General features: G+C 48.8%; 4 protein-coding genes and 1 non-coding gene across 5 annotated transcripts; 3 read left to right on the top strand and 2 right to left on the bottom strand.

Annotated features, from left to right (window-relative positions):
• The first annotated feature begins 5,073 nt into the window (after positions 1–5,073).
• Positions 5,074–5,143, top strand: CC1G_20154. The gene has a single exon. It is a non-coding gene; the product is annotated as a tRNA-Leu (tRNA).
• Positions 5,144–11,759: 6,616 nt separating this feature from the next.
• On the top strand, positions 11,760–12,246 carry CC1G_12906 (hypothetical protein; the record flags this gene model as incomplete). Its single annotated transcript, XM_001831492.2, has 2 exons — positions 11,760–12,060; positions 12,089–12,246. 2 exons carry the CDS (start codon positions 11,760–11,762, stop codon positions 12,244–12,246), a joined length of 459 nt encoding a protein of 152 aa, XP_001831544.2.
• A 3,635-nt stretch (positions 12,247–15,881) lies between these two features.
• Positions 15,882–16,334, bottom strand: CC1G_12902 (hypothetical protein; the record flags this gene model as incomplete). Its single annotated transcript, XM_001831488.2, has 3 exons — positions 15,882–15,885; positions 15,989–16,176; positions 16,236–16,334. 3 exons carry the CDS (start codon positions 16,332–16,334, stop codon positions 15,882–15,884), a joined length of 291 nt encoding a protein of 96 aa, XP_001831540.2.
• A 717-nt stretch (positions 16,335–17,051) lies between these two features.
• Positions 17,052–17,440, top strand: CC1G_14864 (hypothetical protein; the record flags this gene model as incomplete). Its single annotated transcript, XM_002910841.1, has 2 exons — positions 17,052–17,371; positions 17,428–17,440. The coding sequence occupies 2 exons, from the start codon at positions 17,052–17,054 to the stop codon at positions 17,438–17,440; spliced, it is 333 nt and encodes a 110-aa protein (XP_002910887.1).
• Positions 17,441–17,821: 381 nt separating this feature from the next.
• CC1G_12928 (hypothetical protein) lies at positions 17,822–20,488 on the bottom strand (the record flags this gene model as incomplete). The annotated part of the gene is made up of 9 exons (XM_001831487.2): positions 17,822–18,226; positions 18,596–18,792; positions 18,863–18,995; positions 19,061–19,164; positions 19,388–19,484; positions 19,535–19,875; positions 19,920–20,116; positions 20,174–20,370; positions 20,426–20,488. 9 exons carry the CDS (start codon positions 20,486–20,488, stop codon positions 17,822–17,824), a joined length of 1,734 nt encoding a protein of 577 aa, XP_001831539.2.
• Positions 20,489–22,054: the final 1,566 nt, after the last annotated feature.

Below are 22,054 nucleotides of genomic sequence, written 5' to 3'. Positions count from 1 at the left end.
AGCTTGGAATTGGAGGATCTGTGGCAGCAATCGTCGAACGCGATACCAAGATCACATACAATATTGAAGACGGTAATCGCGAGCACATCACGATCATCGAAACAATCTGCGCTGATGGCACTGCACTTTCTCCGTCGGTTATTTTTCAGGCGGGCAAGATTAATCTTGCATTGACTTGAGATAATCCTGGAAATGCAAGGTCTGTATTTTTATCTCAAGCTGCCGTCAGTAAATTCTGATGTATTTGAACATAGTGTCTCTTGTTTGCCCAAGGGCTGGACAGATCAAGAACTTTCACGAACCTGGCTCGAAAACGATTTCGACTGTCTTACCAGCCCTCAGAACACCACCAATGGCTACCGATTGCTCATCCTTGATGGCCATAACTCCCACTGCACCTATTCATTCATGGTTTATGCTGAACAGCACCGCATCATTGTGATCTGCCTCCCATCACATACCACACATGCCTTACAGCCTTGCAATGTTGGCATATTTGGACCATTGGCCTCGACCTGGAAAGCTGTTGTTAATGAGGCATCCTGCTCAAAGGTTGTCATCTGGAAAGAAGATTTCCTTCCTCTATATCATGAAGCTCACCTCCATGCTATGAAGGACACCACAATCCAGTCTGCATTTGAAAAAACTGGCATTTGGCCTTTGAATCGGAATGTGATTGACACAAAACAATTCGAGCCGTCAAAAAACACCAGCACTCAGCAAACCCACCCATTCATGGTACCATCCGCTCTCTTAAAAGGTCAACAGTCGCAGCTGGTAACCACAGATGAGGGTGGACAACCTATATCATCAGCCTCAACATCATCTACACATCCCCCCATGCTATATCCTACAACGAATGAAATTCTATCACCTATCAGCAACCCCAGTGCATCAGATCAAGGTGCCATCCTCGATGAGCGGCCCACGCTACCGGAACCCAGGTTCACCCTTTCCAACATCCCCTCACTATTATCACATCTCGCAGGACGTCCCGCGCTTCAGTCCCAAAACGCAGAGCTGCAGGGCTTGTTAGAAAAGGTCGGCGAAGAGCTCGCAAGGAGCAAAGCAAAAGTTATTTTGCTTGGGGCCGAAAATGAGTTCCTGTGCAAGACTCTCTTCACCTGCCGGAAACCAAAATCACACTCGCTCTTCCCAATGTCTTGAGTCCAGCACCTGACAACTGAGAACTCGATCATGGAACTGACCAGACTGTTGTGGCAGACGAGAATGGAGGATGTGTTGCGAGAGGCGAAGCCAAAATTTAAAGAGTTGCAGGCGGAGATCAAGTGTGCTGAGGAGGAGGCTGCGAACGAAGCAAAGCATCTTGAGAAGGCTGCTGATGAGGTGAAACATAGGGCAAAGGAAGAGGCTGAGGAGGCAAAGAGGTTAGAAAGGGAGGAAAAGAAAGCTGAGCAACAAAGAAAGAAAACACTCGCTGCGGAGGAGAAAGCGCAGAAGAAGGCAGAGGAGGCAGCAGCTTGGGCAGCGAAAGCACCAGTCAGGGGTGGTAAGGCAAAGTCAACAAAGGCCGGACAGGGTCGGGCTAGAGTTGTTAAAGTCCCGGTAACCCTAGATGTCGTGACAGAGTAGGAAGACGAAGAGGACATGGAAGGGAACCACGCACCGGGAGAGCCTGCATCACCTACCCCATCCGTAACCCTCCCAGTCACACTCCCTACTTCTTCGGCAGAAATTCCACCTCCCAACACACCCCACAAGATGGCCAGGCCCAAGCCATGTCCAATAACCCGAAGATCTGCAAAGGTGGGTTCGCCAACTTCTGAAACAGGCCAAGGGAAGACTGCCAAAACACCTGCTCAAAAGGCTGCTGAGATGGACAAGATTTTTGAGGTAAAATGTGGTTATCATACTTGAGGATCATCGAAGAAGTAGATTGAATGAACATGTAACAAAAAGCATTGTGTCTGAGCCATTATCGAGACCATGACAGCGACGCGAATGTTTGTGCTCAACATTTCGTCGCTGAAGACAGTGGCTTAATGAGCTTCGCAGTTGGGCTCCCATGGTGTCCCGGATCTAAGTGATTGCCAGGTGCCGGCAGCTTTTCGACCTGCCTGAAGATGAAGATAGACACCTTCTAAAATCCTCTAAGTATGTACATCACAATCCTTATACACATAAAAACATGGAGAGCCAGTTTTGGGGTGCAAAATAGCCAAGGCTACCAAAGGGTGTGAAGTTCAGTGACTTTTGTCCCATCACTCAGTGGCTGACTGTACTTTGGAAAGGATACTCCGAAGAAGAAGCAACATGGGAAGACATTTTGGGTCGGTAAAACGTCGGGGGACGGGGCTCCGTACATCCATAACATGCAAGGTTGAAGCCAAGCGATACCAGGCTTGGCTTCGGAGTTATTAGCAAACTCAGATCAAAACGTAAATATCTCGGTAACCGCTGGGCGGATTTCCGTCCCTCGGGTACTGTTCGAAAGAGCGTAATAAGGCGGTTCGAATGATAAAGTGCCAAAGTCACGAATTCTAACAAAGACCAGGTAGGCTCCCAAACCCGAGTCACCCTCATCAACCTCCGCCTTTTTCTCTGGGAAGAGTTCCAAGAAAAATGCAAGGGATTTGTCCACCGAGCCCTTCACAAAGTCATTGTTCCCACCCTCATCGACCTTCGAGATCTCTCGGCGCGCAACCGACTGGACAGGCAGAGAGGAATACGCCTGGATCACCTACACACCCCCTTACGAGAACTCTCCCTACCATTCGCCTGCCAGTCGCATCAAAACCTGCTACAACTGCAAATGCAATGGACACGTCATTTGTGAGTGCGGGTTCAAAAAGGAACAACGAAGGGCCCCCCATCGCAACCGCTACCAACGATCGAAGGCTGCCCACGATTATGCAAGTTCGACTCAGGAAGTCATCTCTAGAAGGTCTGCTGGGATCAAGATCCCGCTCAAGTTTCGCAGGACCGATCAAGGAAAGAAGGTCCGCTTTGAAGAAGCCCCCACAGGAAGCAACAGTTGGGATGACAGTCTGATTGCTGACTGGTGTAGACTACCCCTTGCCCCGACGCTAGCAACTGGGATTGAAGGGACTTCAATCATACAAAGGGGGTAATGTTACGAACTCTGCCCCTATTTTTTCTCTTCGTGTCCTTTATTTATCACATGACTTTTCTCTTTGCTCATATAACTTCTTTCTTTATCTCATGGCTGTTCTATCTGTTGATTCTTCTTACTGCTGTGGCACAGCCACCTTTTATTGTTCTCTGACTCACTCTGACTCATCTCTTCCTTAGCTAGTTCTCGTGAATCACACCCACTTTTACCTTTCCCTCGAACTCGCTCTAGTCGTCTTAAGACAATACCTCTTGTGAGGCACTGTCATGAGCAGCCGGTATAGCCCCTATTTTTCATCTTATCTTATCTGATCTGTTTTGCATCTTATCGTTTCACTTTCCTTTATTCCTTCGCCTCTTTATTCCCTCTATGGACTCTTTCACTCATGGAACACTGCCTACTTCTATTGTTCTTATTGTTACGCACTGCCTTTCGACTCATTCTGACATCTTCTTGTTCATCCTTGTTCTTTGCGCAGCCTCCATGCAACCTCGTGACCTTTCTTATTGTTCTTCTATGTTTCACCATTCAATCGTCATTCCGACTCATTGCAGCTATGTAGACAGTAGAATAGGTATATAAGCTAGGTAGTCTATTCTGTATTTCCTCAGCTTGACCTCTTTGTCAATACACTGGCAAAGCTTTCTGGTTACCAAGTCGCTCATTGCTCTCACTTCACTTCTCGCTCTCTGCTCTCTGCCGCCGCTCTTCGCGACAGGCACTCTTAGATGCCTATCTCTCTCGAACTCGCCTCGAAACCACGACTCTATGGTCGACGTGTATGCTCACTTGAGTTCACGTCCCTTGACCGTAACAACACCCTTTCTGTAAGGGAAAACAGTGTGGTTGGAAGCCAAGAACCTCAAACTTCCACACTGAAAGAAAATGACAACCAGAAGGGAAGGACCCTTTGAAATCACAGAAGTCCTTAGTCCCAACATGTTCCGCCTCAAGCTACCACCCACTTGGGAAATACATGACATCTTTCATGCAACTTTACTCTCTCTGTATGTTGAAACAGAAACACATGGACCAAACTACACACTCCCTTCTGATGGAGAAGAATAATATGAAATTGACAAAATCAAACATCAAACTGTGAGGAATAAATGACAGTTCTTGGTGGATATCCCCTCTCCGAAGCAGAGTGGCTCATACCAAAGACCTTCTCAAGGCGTACAAATGAAAATACAAACTCACATGAGGATACCACAATAAAATCCCGAAATATGAAGGCCTCAAGGACGACATGCACCCTTATCTCAGAACATGAGGTGTTATCTTGAAACACCCCTCAGCATGCCTATGGCATCACCCAAGAAAACATGAGAAACCAGGCTTAAAAGAGAGAAGAAACACTCGATTGAAAGACAACAAATCCCCCAACTTCACTCAACAAACCAACTCTCACCAAACAGCATGTCTGCTCCCCAGTATAATTTTTTCGCTCCTGCCATGCCTATTCCCTCTCTCAACAAAGAGGAATCCCTCTTCATGGTCACCAACACCCAGTATGCTGTCCGACTCGAGAATAGACTTCTCGAAACCCCTGGTGCTGAGCCTGTTGCTCACATCGTCTCGATCGGACACATGATCCTGAAATCACTGACCTCGTGCTGGAGCTTTGAAACCCACAACCAGAAGCTCCAGGTCCCCAACGCTATCGTTATAATACCCAACAATCTCCTCTACCTCCTATGCTTCCTGACGATATTCCCTCACCCATTATACAACAACCATCTCAGCCTATGCCTACCCTAGGACCATCTTCCATTGTATATCGGATGAACTGATGAAATACTGTTAGATTGTGAATATGTCACTCTGTTGACCGCACTCTCTAATCATGGTCAGGGTCCCTGAACATTTGGCATAGCCCAACCTGGCATAGCCCCCTTGTTGGCACAGCCCCAATGTGGCATAGCCCCTTCAAACCCATCCTAGGAGGTTATACTTCCTCCTACTCCTGCTTTGAACAAGACCATATAGCTCAGTGGTTAGAGCGTCCCTCAGTAGAGGAGGTCTCTGGTTCAATTCCGGATGTGGTCTTTCCCTTTTAACACCTTCGCCCTACCCGTGTTGGGGACATTACACCGTCCCCAGACGCGGTAGAGGCCTGGGAGACCAAGGCAGACAAGGCTGCTGGCTGGATCTGGCTTATGCTGGAGGACAGTCAGAAGATCCATGTTTCTTCGCACAGGGACGATCCCTGCAAGATGTGGACGCTGCTGCGTAATGCCCACATGCAGCAGAAGACTGGCACACGCTTCAACGCCTACGACGACCTCTTCTCCATCCGGAAACGCGAAGACGAGTCCCTCCAGGCCCTCATGAACCGTGTGGACGACGTCATGAAGCTCATCAAGGACCTCCGGCCGGCCGACTTCACCCTGGACAAGCTGGACAACGAGCTGACCGCGATGGCACTCATTCGAGCCCTTCCGGATGAGTTCAGCGCCTTCACCTCGTCTCTTCTGCTCCTGGACAAGCTCGACAGCGAAACCATCCGTCAGGCCTTCATTGCTGAAGAAGCCCAGCGCCGTCGTCGCGCAAATGACGCCTCCACCGCCGCTCTAGCCCATTGCGCTTCGACACCCCTCTCCTGCGACTTCTGCGGCATGAACAACCACGTCGTCGCCACCTGCCATGCTTACAGCCGTGCCCAGGCCAACGCCAGGGATAACGTCTGTCAAGGGTCGCAAGAAGCGCGACAACTCTGCAACGCTCGATGGCACCACTGCAGCCTCTGTGGAAGCAGCCTCTGTCGCTTCCACTGTTCCTGTCACCCTTGAACTGCTCCATCGTCGTCTCATTCACCACAACCACGCTGATATCAAGCGTTTGCTGGACAACAAGATGGCGACTGGCATTCCTACCATCTCTACCGCGAAGCCTGACCCGGTCTGCGAGCCCTGCATCGATGGCAAGCTCCAGTCTGGCTCCTTTCCCTCCACAGGCAACCGCGCTTCCGCTCCGCTCGATCTCGTCCATTCTGACTTGCACGGCCCCAAGGAGGTCCCTACTCGCGAGGGATACCGCTACTGGATCACCTTCATCGACGACTGCACTCGTTTCCGCGTTGCTGTGCCTCTCAAGCGCAAGAGCGACGCTTTCGACGCATTCCGGAGATACAAGGCATGGGCAGAGACCCAGTTGGGCGCAAAGATCAAGTGTTTGCATGACGACAAGGGCGGGGAGTACATGTCCAACGCATTTCGCAAGTTTACGGACGACTGCGGCATCGAGCGACGCCATACGACGCGCAACAGACCCCAGCAGAACGGAGATGCAGAGCGAGCGAACAGGACGATGAACGAAGACATCAAGGTGCTTTCCGAGTCAAAGCTGCCTCCTTCGTTCTGGGGTGAGGCCCTGGCGACTCAGATCAAGATCTGGAACTGCCTGCCCACTGCTTCACTTCCTGGCATGACGCCTTACGAGGCGTGGTACAAGGGCAAGCCGGATCTCAGCATGATCAGGGTGTTTGGGTGCACGGCCTATGTGTTTGTGCAGAAGCACCAGCGGAAATCGATTCAGCCGCACGCGCAAAAGTGCATCTTTGTGGGTTATCCGCCTGGCTACAAGGGCTGGCGCTTCTACAACCCCACCACCAAGAAGTTCGTCATCTCAGAACGAGCCATCTTCGATGAGCGCTACTTCCCTGGCCTGTCCAGAGCCTCCCCATCGACGTCCACTGTTGTACCGCCTGCTGTTCCTCCCTCACCTCCGCCTGTGGTGCGAGTTCCTCTCCCCCTCGGTGATGAGGAACTGGGGGAGTGTGACGCTCCACCAGTGGCCCCTGCTGTCCCTGCGCCTGCGCCTGCACCTGTGCCTGCTTCTCCTGAACCAGAGACCCCTCCTCAAACGCCGCCTCCACCTCAGGCGCCACTCCCTGAACCAACTCCGCCGCCTCCTACGCCTCCCCTCGCTCAGCGTCGTGCACCACGCATCCGACGTCCCCCAGGCGAGTGGTGGAAGGTCAGAGAGCCCACACCGGCCATTCCGAGCGACGACGAAGAGGATGATGAAGACGAGGCTGCTGGATGGGTCACAATCGAGTTTGCAGGTCTTGTCTCAGGCGATCCGCGCAATTGGGTGCATGCTATGAGCGGTCCCAACGCAGACAAGTGGCGGAAAGCAGCCATCGAGGAGATACAGACGCTGCTAGCCAACGGCACTTGGACTACAACGGATTTGCCTCCAGGAGTCAAGGCCTTGCCCTGTGGATGGGTATTCAAGATCAAGTTCAACCCCGATGGCACCATTGAGCGCTACAAGCGTCTCGTCGCCAAAGGCTACTCCCAGCGTCCTGGCATCGACTTCACCGAGGTTTTCGCCCCAGGCTGAAGTCGAGGAGATGCGCAACGTTCCCTATCTCGCTGCCGTCGGTTCCCTGCAGTACCTCGCCACTATGACTCGTCCAGACATCGCCCACGCCGTCAGCTACCTTACCCGGTTCAACTCGAACCCAGGCCTCAAGCACTGGGCTGGTGTGAAGCACCTGTTCCGCTTCCTTCAGGGCACCAAGCTCCAGCCTGTTGTTGCGCTCTCCACATGTGAAGCGGAGTATATTCAGGCTGTTGATGGGGGAGCTTGGCTACCCCATCACCACTCCCACTCGCCGACAACGCCAGCGCTGTGACAGTCAGCAAGAACCCAGAGCACCATGGACGCATGAAGCACCTCGACTATCGACCATTCAAACATTCGCACATGGCTGAATGGGAACTTCATCGACCATCATATCGTCTGTCATCACACTTTCAAATCTCATCAACTTTACATGCCTGACAGCCTCAAGCCTCCTTCCCGTCAAATTGAAAAAGTCCTAGGTGCCTTCACATTTGATCCCCTTGTTGTCCAAACATTTTACTGGGTGGGGATTCCTGTTTGGTTCATCCGCCCTCCTTCTAAACTCCCGACTGTTCGTATCGATTCAGTGGCAACTCTACTCGTACCCCAAGACTCGCTGGTTCTCAAGGAAATAGTACCAAGATCACCAACCATCTTCATGGGCAAGGCCACAGATAAGCGTTGAACAGAGGAGATGATGGTGTCATCATGCTCTGCAGCAATTGTCGTCCTTGGGGAGCATGAGTGTGATGGCATTTAAAGAGTGACCACAGAGACCTCCTCTACACATGAGGGATGCTCTAACCACTGAGCTATATGGTCTTGTTCAAAGCAGGAGTAGGAGGGAAGTATAACCTCCTAGGATGGGTTTGAAGGGGCTATGCCACATTGGGCTGTGCCCATCAATATCAAAGGCTGTGGCAGACCGTTTGATGGCAATTGAACACCTGGACGCATGTATACTTCTGTTGCCAGTCTTTGACGCCCTTCTCTCCTCTTCCCCGATATTCAGAGGTGTCCCTGTGGAAGATGTGGACCTCACAGAACTGAAAGTGAAGGAGGTGTTATGGGAGTTGTCGGAACTCAGCTTTCATCTCGAGCTTATGACAGCACCCGCCAGCACCCTCTCGTTGTCGACTTCCTGCAGGTATCGCAGGGTCTGGCAAGCTCGAACCCCACCAATCAACTTCCACAGCTTTTGCACCTTCATCGACTCTTCAGTTTGTGGTCTGTGACTCCTTCGCCTTCTTTCACTTCATTGTCCGGGCAGTGTTGAGATGCACAGATCAAACAATTGAAACGGCAGCTACACATTTTACACGTCTCAATTTCTTCTTCATTTTGGCTGTGCCCCTGTCATACCTCGTACCTTAGCATAACAAGTATCACCTACCCATTGTATCATCTTAACTCTCCCCTCTTTTATTCCTATATTTGTATCTTGCCACACTATCTGGCTGTGACTACATGCATGTTCCATTCCACATCCTGTTGCTCGTATCAGAACCTGGGCTTTGCCATCGCTGTCTCAGTACCCCAAACATTTATCATCTTCCTGTTGATCTAGCTAGCCCTTGTCCCTTCCTCCCTGACCCATCACATAATATTCGAGACAACAGTTGAAGAGTGAGGGCTGCCGCTGCCATTGCTGCATACAGCACAGTGTCAACCTCCAATACTTCACAGTATATCCAGAATGGCCAGGTCACGTACAAGGCAGCATAGCAGAGTCTATTCACCCAACCTGTCCCCCTTCTACCTAGGTCCGCTGCCTCCACTTCTGCATGTTGCAACACTCTTGGCAATGGGGCATACCACGTCCTCAGAAATTCCAAAGCCCACACAAGTGCTGCCAAAGCAAATGATACTGGAACAATTCTCTTAGCATAAAGAGAAGTTATCACACCTTCTCATCCAAGACTATGCAGCTCGACGTCTCAGGGAACCATGCTTGTGTGGCAAGGATGGAGCCATGTGCACAATATGATGTCAGGAGTACTGGCACTACACCCTGACTTGGCCCCAATGCTTTGTCCGCAATCACATGCATTTTCCGACTCACTGGGTGGTGTGGCAACATAATGGCAGTTATTTCGTTCGACACAACATCTCAACTTTGCCTGGAAGGCCATTCATCCAGCTTGGGCATGATGGGAAGGAACCCATGCCCATGCTCTCTTCTGGACAACCTCAAGCACAATTTTATCATTGTTGACACAAATGGAATCCATAGCACAAGTGTCACAGCGCCGATGTCGCGAAGAGCAAACACTAAACCAAACCAAACCAACCAGAGCAAGAGCGGCAGGGAGCGGAGAGCGAGAAAGGAAGTGAGAGCAATGAGCGACTTGGTGAACCAGAAGGCTATGCCAGTGTATTGACAGAGAGGTCAAGCTGAGGAACAGAGCAGACTACCTAGCAGCTGCAAGTTTGGTGAACAGTTCCAGCTTGAGGACGACCTGTTTCTTGTTATCCTCTGCATCTGAAACCTGATGAGTGTTGAGGTGTGACAGGGCATCAGCTTGGGTGTTGGCCTTTCCGGGGCGATAGGTGAGTGTGAAGTTGAAATGGGAGGTAGAGGGACCATCGGGCCTGTCGTCGACTGAGGTCTTGTGTTGTGCGCCAGTATTCAAGGTTGGAGTGATCAGTGACGATCTCGAACGGTTCATGCACGACCTGTCGGTGTTCTTCGACTGTTGCTGTGAAGATGGGAATGTCGTCCAAGTAAACTGCAACCTTTTCTGAAGCGATGAGGTTGGAGAATATTGAGTTCATGAGCTGAAACGTTGCCGGGGAGTTGGTTCGAAGAGCCCTTGGTTGGTGGCAAACATGGCCTTCCATTCCTCTCCTTTGATAACTCCAGCGAACGTCGAACTTGGTGAAATACTTTGCGCTGCGGAGTCAGTTAACAATGTCGGAGACGAGGGGGAGGAGGTATCGGTTCTTCACCGTGATCTCATTGAGCTTCCGGTAGTCCTGGACAAAGCAGAGTTTATCCTTCTTCTTGACAAAGAAGACCGGGGAAGCAAGGGGCGATTTGGACGGTCGAATGTAGCCTTTCTTAAGATTCTCTTCAAGGAACTGGTTCAGCTCTTCTTGCTCATTCTGGGACATGGGATAGACTTTGGTGTGCATGGTGGCTGGTCCAGCAATGAGGTTGATTGCGTGATCCCAAGGCTTGTGTTCAGGGAGGCGATGTGATTCAGATTCAGAGAAGACGGACACATGTCGATAGTGGGGAGGAACCATCTCTTCAAACGACTTCTGGGGCTTGGCCTTCTCAACAATCTGTTGGGAGTACGTGAAACCAGCGGTGCACCAAAGTTCGTCTCCTGTATCCTCGATCAATCCTTTGCGAACCCACTGCCAGGTCACTCGGTTAGCGCGAATGCGGCAGAGGGGCGGCTCGCTTGCGTCGAGATCGGGAGTGGGTTGAGGAATGTCATCAGAGGCGGTGGGAGCAGGGGAGTCTGAGTTGGCATCGATTTGTTCGATGATGGCATCTCCCGATGGCAGTTCCTTTCGAGGTGGTTGAGCATCCTCATCAGGGATCCCTTCTTCGAAACATATATGCTTACTATACCATATTACTATACTCGCCTCACTCTTACCTTATGTTTTTCATTTCAACTCGTCGTCTTACTCATATTTACTGCGCATTGTTGATGGCTGACTGATACTTATTAAAAACACAACGAAACTTACATACATTCCGCAGAATACGCATGTTAACCATGAGGACTATGCCTCATGGTTACCACATGTCTCCTAGTATATAAACTCTCTAGTTCTCTTAGTTAGTTTCCTTACTTCGTTCTTAATTGTTCTACAAATCTATTACCAGGCTCAGTGCAAATACAAACACCCATTATTATCGCTCAAAGTCTAGCCCAAGGTTCACAAAGCTATAGGCGAAGAACCCTTGACGTAGTCACAAGTTGATTCATCGACCACAAAGTCGCTGAGTACTGGACGACACGTGCTTGTATCACATATAGTCCATAACAGAAAATCTCAAACCTCCAAGGCCCGCTATAAACCATAGTCTTCCTGATAGGAGTAGGAGCAATCCTATACCAGATCTGGGGACTAGCCAATAAAGCCATTATCGCAATCAGCGAAACCCTCATGAAAACCGCACCTCATGTTGAAGGAATCAATGATGGCACCACAAAAATGGCAACTGGCTTAGAAGAGATGCTAAAGAAGTACGACGACTTCCTTACTCTGGAAAAAGCCTGAAAAACAAGGGAAGAATCCAAACCGAAGTTGGATATTCCCAAACCGCCCAAATTCTCTGGAAAAGCAGAAGATGTCGAAACCTTCATCCGAAGCGGTGGAAACATACCTGGATAGCAAAAATGAGTATGAAGCCACTGCAAGAATACGATACATTGTCGCACTAGTGAACGAAACAGAGAAAGACAAAACCCGAAAGTGGCTCGAGGCGAAGGAAGCCCAGAAAGACGGACCCAAGCTTCACAGATCCGGAAGGGTACTACCAATCATGGGGATGACTTCATCAATCAAATTCCGAAAATACTTCTGCCTACTCCCAAACAAGGAAACTGCAAAGAAGCAACTCAAGCAACTTCACATGGGAAAGAACACTTGTGATTAGTACACAGGAATGTTCAACAGCTACGCAGAAGCCACCGGAAGCCGCCGGATACGGCGATGAATGGGCCCTGGATCAATACAAGGGTGGGTTAAATCCTGAACTCCGACTAAGAGTCGCCACCCAATTCACTGCCAGGCCTGCGGAACAAAAGAAAGTTCCACCCACTCTCCAAGAATAGAAGGATGCCGCCATGGAAGTGGATAGAGAGTGGCGAACTGAACGGGAATATCGTAATGACCCACAACAGAAGGTCAAGGTGGTCTACAGAGACGCCCCACAAACAGCAAAACGAGAGGAGAAAGACCCTGATGCCATGGATGTTGATGCCATCCAAACCAAGCAATCATCCGGCACACATGGGAAATGCTTCATCTGCAAAGAAAAGGGACATCCGGTGCGAGCCTGTCCAAAAGCCAAATGCGGAATCTGTCGACAGCTAGGACACACAACACGAGCTTGCCCCAAACACCCTGACTCAGGAAGCTCAAACATTCGAGCCACAACAAAGGGCGAAGGATCCGAGGAGGATTTTTCATAGGGGACATCTTAAGGTTGATGGAGATCGTCCCTGAATTGTCGATTGGAACAGCGACGATCACCACCCGAAACAAACGATCAATCATCTTACCAATTGAAATACCCGATAGTGGCATCGACACAACGGTGCTAATTGACAGCAGAGCAGATGACCTATAGATGGAACTGCAAACAAACAAGGAACCATCTCACAGACGGTTGAACCCACCATCAACATCAATGGACGACTACAAAAATACACTATCTATGTCACAGGATTAGGAAAATGGGACTTTATCTTCGGGATGCCTTGGTTACAGAACGAGAACCCCGATATCAATTGGAAACGAGGAGAGGTCAAATGGAGGAACACTATATCTCCGACCATGGAACAAGACAACCAAGACCTTCTCCTCGCTTTCATCGATGGAAAAGCCACAAAGGAAATCAACGAGAAGTGGCTCAACGTAACCAGCACCGAGGAAAAAGACACTGACTATGAACCACCTCTTGAAGAGGATCTCAAACTCAAAATTCCCCATGCTTTTCATGAATTGTTGAGTGTCTTTTCCGAAAAAGCATCAAACTGATTCCTGGAAAGGAAGGAGTGGGATCACGCAATCAACCTCAAGGAAGGCTTCAAACCCAGATCATTCCCCATCTACAATCTCACGCCCACCGAAGAGGAAGAACTCACTAAATTCATTGATGAAAACCTAGCAAAAGGGTATATCCGTCACTCAAAATCACCAATGGCATCACCCATGTTCTTCGTGCCAAAGAAAGATGGGAAAGAAACGCCCATGCCAAGACTACAGATATCTCAATGAATGGACAGTGAAAGACGCTTACCCGTTACCTCTAATATCCGACATCATGGACCGGGTGAAGGGAAAACGATAATAGGGATACAACAATGTGCACATCAAAGCGGGAGATGAATGGAAAGCTGCATTCAAAACCAAGAAAGGGCTCTTCGAACCACTAGTCATGTTCTTCGGACTCTGTAACTCACCCGCAACGTTCCAAAGGATGATGGATCACATCTTCATCGTTGAAATTGATGGGAGGCTTGTGATCATCTACATGGATGATATATTGATCCCTGCAGATACCATCGAAGAATCGGAACACATGACTAAAATCGTTCTCAAGAAACTCAGGGACAACGACCTATTCCTCAAAGCCGAAAAGTGTCAATTCACCCAGACACGAATTGAATACCTTGGCATGATCATAGAACACGACAAGATCATGATGGACCCAGAAAAGGTCAAGGGGATGGCTGAATGGCCCACCCCCACAACGGTGAAACAAGTACGATCCTTCCTAGGATTCGGAAACTTTTACCGAAAGTGGTGGTAGCTTCATGCTTGGCAAGTCTGATCAAGATACCGGACTGCCCAAGAAGCGGTGTTTCCCTGGAAATAGGAAAGTGCTGCCGAGATCCACCTCTTGCCATCTCCCTTCAACTCGGGGTTGGCAGAGGCCCAGTTGGAAAAGTACTGCAGGAAACGATGGGTATCAGCTGGGTGCCCTTTGAACAGTTTGGGTTCCTTGATGGGGCTTCACGTAGAAGCGGTCTTGTTGGTGAGCTTGTCAAGGGCCTGCTGGATGCATTGAGTGGTGTGTTGCTGCTCCTGCAGCAGTTGGATAAGGGTTTCGTTGTTCATTGTGAGATCGAGAGTGCCGGTGGTATTAGGGTGAGGGGGAATAAGGAGAGTTGATTGGGAGTTAGGAGGCATCTGTTCTGAGCGCTGAGGATCAGATGTGCCCTCCAATTCCCAAGTGGTGTGAAGAGGTGAGCGGATTGGACATGCTGTGTAAGCGGAGGCGGGTGCAGGAGTGGGGAGCCCTTGGACCTAACGCGAGTGTCGCAGCTTCATACAGCTTATTACAAGTGGTGGTGGCCTGGCGTTCCCTAGAATTTAGAGATTCGTTAGCAAAAAACTGTGATTGGCCTATGGTCAAATGCCGGAGACAAGACCTCAACTTACTTCCCGACAACCCAAGCTGCCACTACGTCGTCCATAGGTTCGTTCGTGCCCATTTCATCGCGGATAAAGAGATAATCCCCAGCAACGAACTCCAATAATCCTGAAATGGTGTCAGCTTAGATTGTGTATTTGAAAATGGGAGAAACATACCTCAAAGACAGAGGACCTCACTACAGCCTTCCGGAATTGCCAAATCCTTCTCGAACCTCATCCACTCCTCCATCACCACAGGTGTCAGGCGAAATCAAACGAAGAAAGTATGATCTGGATTGGTCATAGGGTGTAGTGGGTGATTGAAAGCCTCGTAAATTGGGGGCAGTCGTGAATCGGGGCTAATTCCATCTTGCTGGTGCAAATTGAGGTCAATTTCTCGGTATTCCAATGGCAAAGACATGGCAGGTGATTGGTAGCGAGCTTGCTACGGGTGAGCAACATTGAACACGACAGGGAGACTTGAAGGACCGCCTAAAAGGTGGTGGCAGACTGAGACAAAATGGAACAGACTGGACCGGCAGACTATGATGTATGTCAACAGTGCAGATTTCGTTTTTGCAAACAGGAGTTGGCAAATACTGATGACATGATTCAGATTGTGGTGTTCCTAAAGTGGAATTGCGATCGAAGTTTGAATGCGGCTGCCACCACCCAACTTAACCTGCACCGACCTTGCAACTGACGCACATGCCCTGCTCTCATTTGCCTCCATCAAAGCCCGACACCATACACTTGATACCAGATATTATGTCTGAATCTGAAAAGGTAATGGTTATTGGTCCAATTCTGATAAGGGAAGCTTCCATACTCACAAACATTCATCCCCGCTATTGCGATTTAGATGACGGTCTTTGGGGTATACTACAACCAGCATTCAGATTACAACAACCCCTATACAGCTATCGTGTCACTCACCAGTGCCAGTGTCATTCCAGATGACAAGTTTGCCAGTCTTGGTGGAGGATCTAGGACCAGCCCAAAACTGCATGACCGCTAAGCAGGTACTGCCCTGTACAAACAGGGATCAACGGCAAACACCAAAGCACAGGTGGAGGAACCCTCGGCAGGCCAAGCGAATCAACCATTGGCAGACTGCATGTTTGCGCTTGACTAGTGTTCAAAATGGCTGCGACGAGATTGAGATGGCGTCCAGGGGTTGGGAGTTCTGACATGAGGTGAGACCTGGGTTCCTGGTGTGGGGAGTTCATGCTTGAAGTTGTCGGGCGTAGGGAGGTTCGAGCTGGCCAGGAATTGTTGGTCTAAAAAGAATTTGTGCATATCCAGGGCTGGTATAATCTATTTTTATCTATCTGTAATAATCAATGAGAACCGAAGCAAAACCGAATTGCCTTTAGGGCCTGAGGTAGCTCACCTCCAGCGTTTTGAGAGAGTCAAAGCACCACTCCAACGGACGTGAAGTCGGGTCGGATGAGGACCTGCACACCACCGGACGCGAAGTCGGAGTGGTGTTGTAGCCAATTATCAAAGGGTGCTTGTGACTTGAGGTATACAAGGGCTTGATAATGTGTTCCATCACCCGAAAGGGACTCTAGTTCCATACTAGCAGGCGGAGGGATCGATTGATTCATCATCTGCATGTTCTGCGGTACAAAGGTGTTAGTTACAACAAAGAAACATCACAATGGATCAGGGAACCCACCTCTTCGCCAGAGGATGTACTGTTACACCTGTCTCCCCTTGTTGCGTTCTGGGTTGGCGGTGGTTGTGGTTGGGAACCCGAGGGAGGCACAGGTGCCATTTATGTGGTGAGCACTGTGTGCAGCGGCGTCAGGGCGTCAAGGAATCAATTATGGCGGTTGGGGACAAAGGAGGTTTTTGAGGCAAGTGTAGTGGGAGCGCGTGTATCGATATAAATGGACAAGATTGCTTCGAGGTGACGCTCTGAATCTGGCTTGGGAAAAAGATCTCGACTAGATGTTCAATGGCTGCCAAATGGTCTGGCACTCAATACGTCCAAACAAAACTTCCCAGATGACAGTGGTGAAAACTATCATTTGTACTGCTAGGAGGAAGATTAAATGCTGAACTTGGTGAGCGATGTGATGACAATAGAACGCCAGTTTGGACTAACCATTCCCATCAAAAGTATTTGTTACTGTTATCTTTGCAGGCCCCCACCCCAGCCTTGTGGTGTATTAATACCTTGTCACCGTTCGATTTCTACTCCCTCCTTGTTCCTACCTGACCCCATCTTCCTCTTCACCTGCCGTCATGGTCATCCAACTCAATAGCCCCATCCCCATTTCCGACACGACCTGGGTGGAGCTTCTGTATAGTAAAACACTCCTTCATCTAGCGAAGGCAGTAGTGCCAGTCATCCCCGTTGCGCACGCTGTCGAGCGCACCTTCAAGGCCAAGGATGGGCACGTCAATTATTGTCTTTGACTCTCAATCGAAGCTGAGGCCCAAGACAATCCCCTCCCCACTGAAAAATGTGTTGCCAACTTCCTACGCAATGTCAAAGACATCCAAGCAATTGTACTCAGCCTCCACAGATACAAGGGGACACATTGTCAAGGCTGCGTTAGCCAAGTATGGGACCATGGATAACCTTGTTCAACACCTTCGACCTGTCGTGGAGTGGGCCCCTATCTCCCCAACTACATTCTCTTCAATTGCACACCCCGCTGATAACGAAGCGAGTACCAACATCACAATCCCCTTCCTGGACTTCCTCGAGCAGTTTGAGAGAGAGGTCAGCGATCATGGCGGGTTGGCAGCGCAGATTGAAAATGTTATATTCAAGTGTATTGACTTGAATGGTCCTATTCACCTGTGTGTTCCCCTCACAACTCTTACATGTAGTATTAGTGCTGATGTCCTGCTCCTAGTACCCCAGCTTAGTGCCAGCCAAAGTCCTGGTTTCTTTCAACATCGGAATACATGTCCTCTTGCTTTCGTGCTTTTGTGTTGTCCTGCTTTCGTTTCTCATTGCTCTCAGCTTTTTCAAATTTGTGCTTCATGCTTGCCCCCACTGTTGACGACTCTCTGAATCCTTGGACCTTCATTAAATATCTTCCTCCTGTCCAAATTACCTAAACCCTGAAATACCACTCGTCTGAATCCTCTCAAACATCTGAACTTTCATTGGGTGATAAATGTGTCGACCAGCATGAACAGTTGGGATTAATTAACAAGTTCTATTTATTAAATTATGGCCTCGCTTTTGTTCTAAATAAGGATGAGGTCTTCTTTGCCTGAAGCCACATGTCTGTATCTACAATGTCAATGAGCAGGTAACTTGTCCCCGATCTCCTCCAGGTGGTCTTCTACGAGTAAGGCTCCGCGAACAATAGTGCTTGCTAAAACAACCACTGAGTCTGACCGTTTTCGTTTTCGGAATTGATGCAATCTCAGATCGTGGTCTTGATGCCTTATTGAAGGGTCTGTTCCAGTCAATGGCTGATCATAGGGGATGGCAAGTGCAACCAGATGCTCGATACCATCCAACGCCACTCCAATAACTCCCAGAAGTTGGACAAACACCAATCCACTATTGTAGATGCTCAGCAAGGTGTTGTCATACTGCTCTTGACCATGGTACTCTTTGTTCATGCGTAGAAAATCTGTGGTGACAGTTGAATCTTCAAAGGAGGTATAGTTGACCTTGATGTACCAGTAGAGTGTTACCTGGTGGTTATCCCTAGTGATGGACAAGGGTTTTCGATACCCGGCAGGTTACGGGTACGGGTAGGCGCGGGTGCGGGTACGGGTAAGGGTTGCCATACCCGCGCCCTTCAAAACGAGCCCAAAAACGTCCAAAACGGCCATAAAATGGGCGGGTTACGCTTGATTTAAGTAAATTGAGTATATCTCGCTCATTTTTGGTCCGTTTTGGACGTTCTTGGGCTCGTTTTGTGCAGAATACCCGTCGGGTTGCGGGTACGGGTAAGCTCGGGTACGGGTACGGGTAGGGGTAAATTTACCCGCGGGTTACCCGTGTCCTTCACTAGTTATCCCTTTAGCTCCAAAAAATTCTACCCATGAACTAAGACATACTTTATGATCGCCATGTAGATTGACTGGGCGCCCCAATTCCGTTGCTAGCCTTGTGGAGATTTTCTTCCGCAAGTCATTAAATGTGGACGTGTAATCTTTAGGGATGTGCATTACAACGTCTGACAATGTGATGTTCTTGATAGATGATCCTGCGATAATGTGCTGAACCTCTGGCCCCTCTAAGGTGACATGGCCGACTATGAAGTGTCACAGTGTGTTCTCAGCCACGGACAGACGATAGATTTCAGTCAGGCTGGATTTGTGTACCTGCTGTCACATCCTCACCCAGCTCCTCTTCCGCCTTCTTTGCCTCTTCTTCATCTAATCGAGCAGCTTTGTCCCGGGCAATAGCCTCTCGTATGAGCAGTGCAACAAGACTCCATGCATGTAGCTGAGAAATCTATAGAGATGCAGTAACATCAGAAAGAGTTCATATACTGAGATTGGTTGAGCAAAACACTATACCTGGCCGTCAACATTCTTAAAGTTGATCCTCCCATAATATTCCTTGAGCCAATGGTGCATTGCCTCTGAGAACTTTGTGATCATGTTGCGAGTGATGCCATGCCCTTCATCAGTATATCATCAAATAGATGAATATGTGAGTGGGCTTTGGGAAAGTTCCAACGCTTCTCCGAAACCTTCTCATATTCCTATGAGCACAATGTCGAGTGTAAGTGTTTGTGAGGTCTAAGAGGGGCTACACTGACCTGGCGTTCCTTATCCCAGGTAACCAGCTCCTGTCGACCCATCTCTAAAGTGGTCTCAGTGTGGCAGTGCAGCAACGCGTACATGTCGAGTTCCAAAAGCTGTGCATGAGACGTAGGAGTTGGTAGCCGCATTTGCTGTCAGCAACAGGAAGGATATTTTGTGATGCAAAGATAATGACCTGCGATCTGGTTTTAGTATCACAAAGCTTGTAGGCGTCGATCAACTCACCCTTGAGAGATCTTCATACTTTCGCCCGTCTGTAAACTCTCGGAACCTCGCAACCTTGTTGAAATGATTTAGATCGCACCAGCACGGAAAGTTGGCCAATCTTGAGTGTGCGAGTTCAATGTTGATCTTAGGAGGTATGATCAGCAAAACAGAGTATATGTACTGTTTCTCAAACAATGCACCATGCTTATGCTCACTCCTATCTAGGATTTTCAGGAATTCTTCCAGGAGATGGTCACTGAACAAGCCTCCATTGTAGGCATGTAGACGGTCGAATGAAAGGGCCAGCATAAATATCTGTGTGCTTGATGTCCCAGAATACATTCTAACATTGTCATTGCCTAGGGTCAGTCGACATAACAAGATGGAGGATCCAGCAACATACCTTGGAGACCGATAGCCTTCAGATTGTCCTCTCGTGATTGGTGATTGCCCGCAGAGGCAGCTAAAAACTCTGCATGCATTTCCTCGACCGTTTGGAGTGAATACCTCTTGGTCATCATATACTGCCAATCTTGTGGGACAAGGCATACAGGACATGGGAAACTGCTGCAAAATCCCCGAACTGCTGCCATCACACATCTGCAATTGAAGAGTCTAAGTTTGCAACCAGTTGGGAAATACAACAAGACAACTTACTGCTCTTCATGATCAGCTGATAGAATGAGAATTATCAGAATGAGGAGGCGGACTATGTCATCGCCACACAATATGCTAACTCCCGTGGGCGCGTACTCCTTCAGAAGTTTGAGTAGAACACCAAAGGCAGTATGCCAGACCACACACTTGAAGTCGACAAACATCTTCTTTCCCGATTTATCGGCATCTTCTTTTACCTGCCAGAAATACCATGAATCTCATCAGTACGGAAAGGGGGCTGTTGAGACTTACAATTGGTAAAAGACCAACCATAGTCCCACTCCATTTCTGAGCTCTGCTGGTAGGTTGGGGCATTGAGTGTACACAGGGTAGCCTTTCTGGGTACCAATACTGGACAGTTTGGTCTTATCAGCATAGAGGATGATACAGAACGGTAGTGCCCCTTCAGGAAGTTTGCTCTATATTGACCTATCAACCTGGTGGGAAGGAAGATAATTATTGAACCAAGCCTAACCTGTACATTCCACCACACATCCCCTGTCCACAGTTCGTTAATGAACTGTGTCCGTTGATGTGCTGGCTAGCACAGAAAGCACAAAGAAGAGCAAGAAAACAACCAGCGGTCCTGAATCAAGTGGAACTTGTTGTGAGACAAGTGACACGAAGATGAAGACCGGCGGTCGAATCTATAAGACCTTTATGTACTAACTGTATGTTGGCACGCAAGTTCGACGGGGTTGTTGTTCTAGTAGACTTAGCTAACGAGGAGAAGACTCTCAGACTCGTATAGAACGGGTTTTTGGTTTTTTAGGGCTTTGTAAAGGCTCTTGACTTTATGAAACCAAGTTTTTATAATTTTGTTGTGCTCTACACACAAGGGAGACACGCGACTCGGCACTCAACTCGGTTTTAACGCGACTTAGACTCGAAACTCGAATTCACTCGAAATACAGATAACTCGTCCCAGCGGGATCACTTGTTGACTCGTTTTAAACTCGAACTTGTGTATTAACTTGTAAACTCGAAACTCGACTTGACTCGCTTAACTCAAAACTCTGAGATTGCCTCTTTTCTTACTGAACGACCACGTCGATCAGGACAAGATATATAATCGAGTCAAAGGGGTGTCTACTGATTTTTCTGTCCGACGGGCCTATTTATATGGTACACAATGTTTGACTACGAGTTTTAAGACAAAGACTAGCAAAGACTATAAAATAGATGACGAATATATGCGTGATACAAACGAAAGAAATACAGAGACTGAGCGGAGATATCAAAGAAACAGAGAGACAAAAGAGGAAGGAAATGCGACAAAAGAAGTACCAGCAGTGTCATGCCGACTATGCACAGGGGGGCGTCTATTGATGCGCTGTTGAAGCGCGTGAATTTTGAGTGTTCCGTAAACCCCAAGGTTCCTCCGTGAATATGCTTCCGCGGAACCAAACGGTATCCCCTTTTGTTATCTCCGCCAGAGGGCAGCGTGTGGACTCATCATTCTGTCCCCTCTTTCTGTGTGACCTTCCTTCATCGAAGGGTCATGGGATCTCTAGTACCCCCTTTCATCTGTACCCACTGAGGAAGTCTGCCCGGCGGAACCGGGACTTGTCTGTGTGAACCGTTCCTGGTTCCGTCGTTCTGGTTACCTTATCTGCTATCTTATCGCTCCCTTCACTTGATCTCCAATCTTGTTGTAAGGCTCGAGACTGATGACGATCTTTCTAAATCGACCGCCGGCGTTTCGTAGTGCCTTCCTTTCTGGTAGACATGGGTGTCTATACCAAATGACTTCGGCTCCTCAATTCTGTTACTAAACTCTTAGTCGACGAGAGTAGGTCGTTGCACTCCCATGGATAGTAACCTCTCCCGGCGGTAAGGACTTCGTGCAAAATCTGTACTACCGTAGTTCGATCTTCGAGT

This window comes from Coprinopsis cinerea (genome assembly GCF_000182895.1).
Source record: "Coprinopsis cinerea okayama7#130 chromosome 7 map unlocalized cont3.7, whole genome shotgun sequence".
NCBI lineage: Eukaryota > Fungi > Basidiomycota > Agaricomycetes > Agaricales > Psathyrellaceae > Coprinopsis > Coprinopsis cinerea.
Note: the sequence above shows the minus strand (reverse complement) of the source record. Positions and strands in the feature narration are given on the sequence as shown.